Below are 2520 nucleotides of genomic sequence, written 5' to 3'. Positions count from 1 at the left end.
CATGTCATGGAACATTGTAATAGTTCATTTATTTTGACTACTATAGTACGTGCCAATGTATGAATAACGCATGGTTTTTTCATCCAGTCTTCCATGGTGGGCATTTGGATTAGTTTCCGTGATTTTGCCATTATGATATTCTCACACAGATCTCTCACAGTTCATATGCAAGTATCTCTCTGGGTTGCATACATAGGAGTAAAATTCTAAACCATTTTGAATGTTCAAATTTAGAACGGTATAGGCAATGCCAACTTCCTTTTTAGGTGGTCTTACCACCCATTTTAAACCCCTACTTTCCAAGATTCATCAAGTCATCATTATTAAAACTAGTAGCATTTTTTTTTCTAATAGACACTTTGATTCACATAAGATTCTTAGACTTGGTTGATTGGGAACACTGAAATACTGTGACATTATGCAAGGAAATTTTTCTAATAAAATATTATTTTTCATGTGTTTTAAACTTTTTGTTTGTTTTGTCTAAGATAGGAGTTTCCTATTTATTTATTTATTTAAAAAATATTTTATTTATTTATTCATGAGAGACACACACAGAGAAAGGCAGAGACATCGGCAGAGGGAGAAGTAGGCTCCAGGCGGGGAGCCTGACGTGGGACTTGATCCCCGGTCTCCAGGATCATGCCCTGAGCTGAAGGTGGCACTAAACCGCTGAGCCACCCAGGCTGCCGGAGTTTCCTAATTTAGCTCACTTTAGGGACATGTCTTTTTTTTTTTCATGTTACAAAAACAACTAGCTTTAAGGTTTATTTTTGTAACTATTTTTTAAACAGAGAAAAACGACACACTCCTTGGGGGAAGGTGAGGGATTGAGAAGACAGGCCCTGGGTAAAAATAATCACGATAGCCTGGAGTTGATAGGCCTGCCTAGGAGAGACACGGGCACTGCCACACCAGCACAGGGGACAGCTACTGTCTGAGGCTCAGCAGACCAGTTCACACGCCACGCAAAGCTGCTATAGATCCAAGTCATAAAAATCTTCTAGCTCATCATGAAACAAGTCCCACTCGTCTTCAGAGTCTGTCAGGTCGTCGTCCCCACCTGCAACCAAAAGCATAAGCAACATCTCACCCAGCTCAAAGGTGACAACCTCCTCTACTTCGTTGTCAAAGGGGTTGCTGTTCTCTCTTTCCTCAATGAGCTCCCAGAAGTGGTTCCTTCGTTGGGCCCGGTATCTGCTTGATGTTCCCACTTTCTGTCTCTGTGGCTCCTCTCTACGGCCATCAGGGTACCATGCTTGTAAAAACAGTTCCCTCCAAATGGGCAGCTCCCACGTCCTTCATCAAAATACCTGCACGCCTTGTTGCTCATTGCCTCCTTGTATTTCTGAATGAGTTTCTGCTTCTCTTCTTTCTCCTCCACCCAGTACTCACTTGGAATGACAAAGTTAGATGTGATCCGGCATTCGGGGCAGGACTTTATGATCTTGCTCTCAAATTGCTTCACACTCCTCCACTTGCGAATACACTTGAGACAGTAAGTGTGGTTGCAGTTGGAGAGAATCCCAAAGCGACGCTCACTGGGGTTGGCTTTCTCATAGACCATGCAGATCCCACACACCATGTCCTTACTGTGCTGGACAGCAAATGAGAGCTCCATGTCCTTCTCATGGGCCTCAATGCAAGATTTTATATGTTGTGATCTCTGGGCGGCATGCATTGGATGGAGGACCTGCAGCCCACACATGTCACACGAGTCTCCGTGGAGATACACACAGTTCTCCCCATACCGGCACTCTCCCACTGCAGCATAGGGGCAAAGCTGCTTCTTGGTTTCCACTGCTGTCTGTTCTTTCTCTGATTCTTCCTTGGTCACAGAGCCCTGTGGGGGCGCTTCAGTGCAGGAAGGGGCAGTACGGCCACAGTAGGGCTGCCCGGGAACAAACTCAATGGCATTCACCCAGTCTTCTGAACCTGCGCCGACAGTAGCAAAGTTTGAATTTCTGGACTCTGCTTCACCCGTATTCATTTCAACAACTGGTCCAACTCCCGATGAGAGACTTGAGGAAGCAGCAAGAGATGATTTTGCAGTTAGATCTGCAGCAGTCACTTCTTCATGTTTCAATAGCTTGCTATGTTCATATCTGCAGCGGTCTCCGTAAATACAGTAGCCTCGCTGAAAATACTTGCACACTACACCATAAGGACTGTCAGAGAGGTCATGCGAGTAGCGACAATTATCTCCGTCTTTACAAACCCCGTGCATGAAATACCTTAGCTCCTAGTTTTTCTTCTTGCTTTTGGTATGGGTTGAAGTGGTGGACTCAGAGCTGATGGCCAAGAAAGAATTCTTAAGAGGTCTTCAGTTCAAAAAAGGTGGTTTTACCAAAATAAAGGGACTGGGTTCCTGGGCTGAAAGAGCTGCCGGCACTTGTCTTTGAAATCATAACTGTAGAGGCGATGCTTATCCTCCTTGGCATATACATCAGCCAAACAAGACATTTTGTATGAGGAAAAATTTTGTCTTTTTAACTGAAATGCACCTGTTAGTATGCATTT

General features: G+C 44.4%; 1 protein-coding gene across 1 annotated transcript; it reads right to left on the bottom strand.

Annotated features, from left to right (window-relative positions):
* Nucleotides 1-797: 797 nt before the first annotated feature.
* On the bottom strand, nucleotides 798-2230 carry LOC140614951 (E3 ubiquitin-protein ligase makorin-1-like). The gene is given in 2 exon segments (XM_072794504.1): nucleotides 798-1255; nucleotides 1258-2230. Coding segments are annotated over 2 exon segments (1248 nt in total). The 5' UTR covers nucleotides 2228-2230; the 3' UTR covers nucleotides 798-977.
* Between the last annotated feature and the right edge of the window lie 290 nt (nucleotides 2231-2520).

This window comes from Canis lupus, chromosome 1, assembly GCF_048164855.1.
Source record: "Canis lupus baileyi chromosome 1, mCanLup2.hap1, whole genome shotgun sequence".
In the NCBI taxonomy this organism is placed as follows: domain Eukaryota; kingdom Metazoa; phylum Chordata; class Mammalia; order Carnivora; family Canidae; genus Canis; species Canis lupus.
The sequence above is the reverse complement of the archived record's forward strand: the minus strand, read 5'-3'. Positions and strand labels throughout refer to the sequence as shown.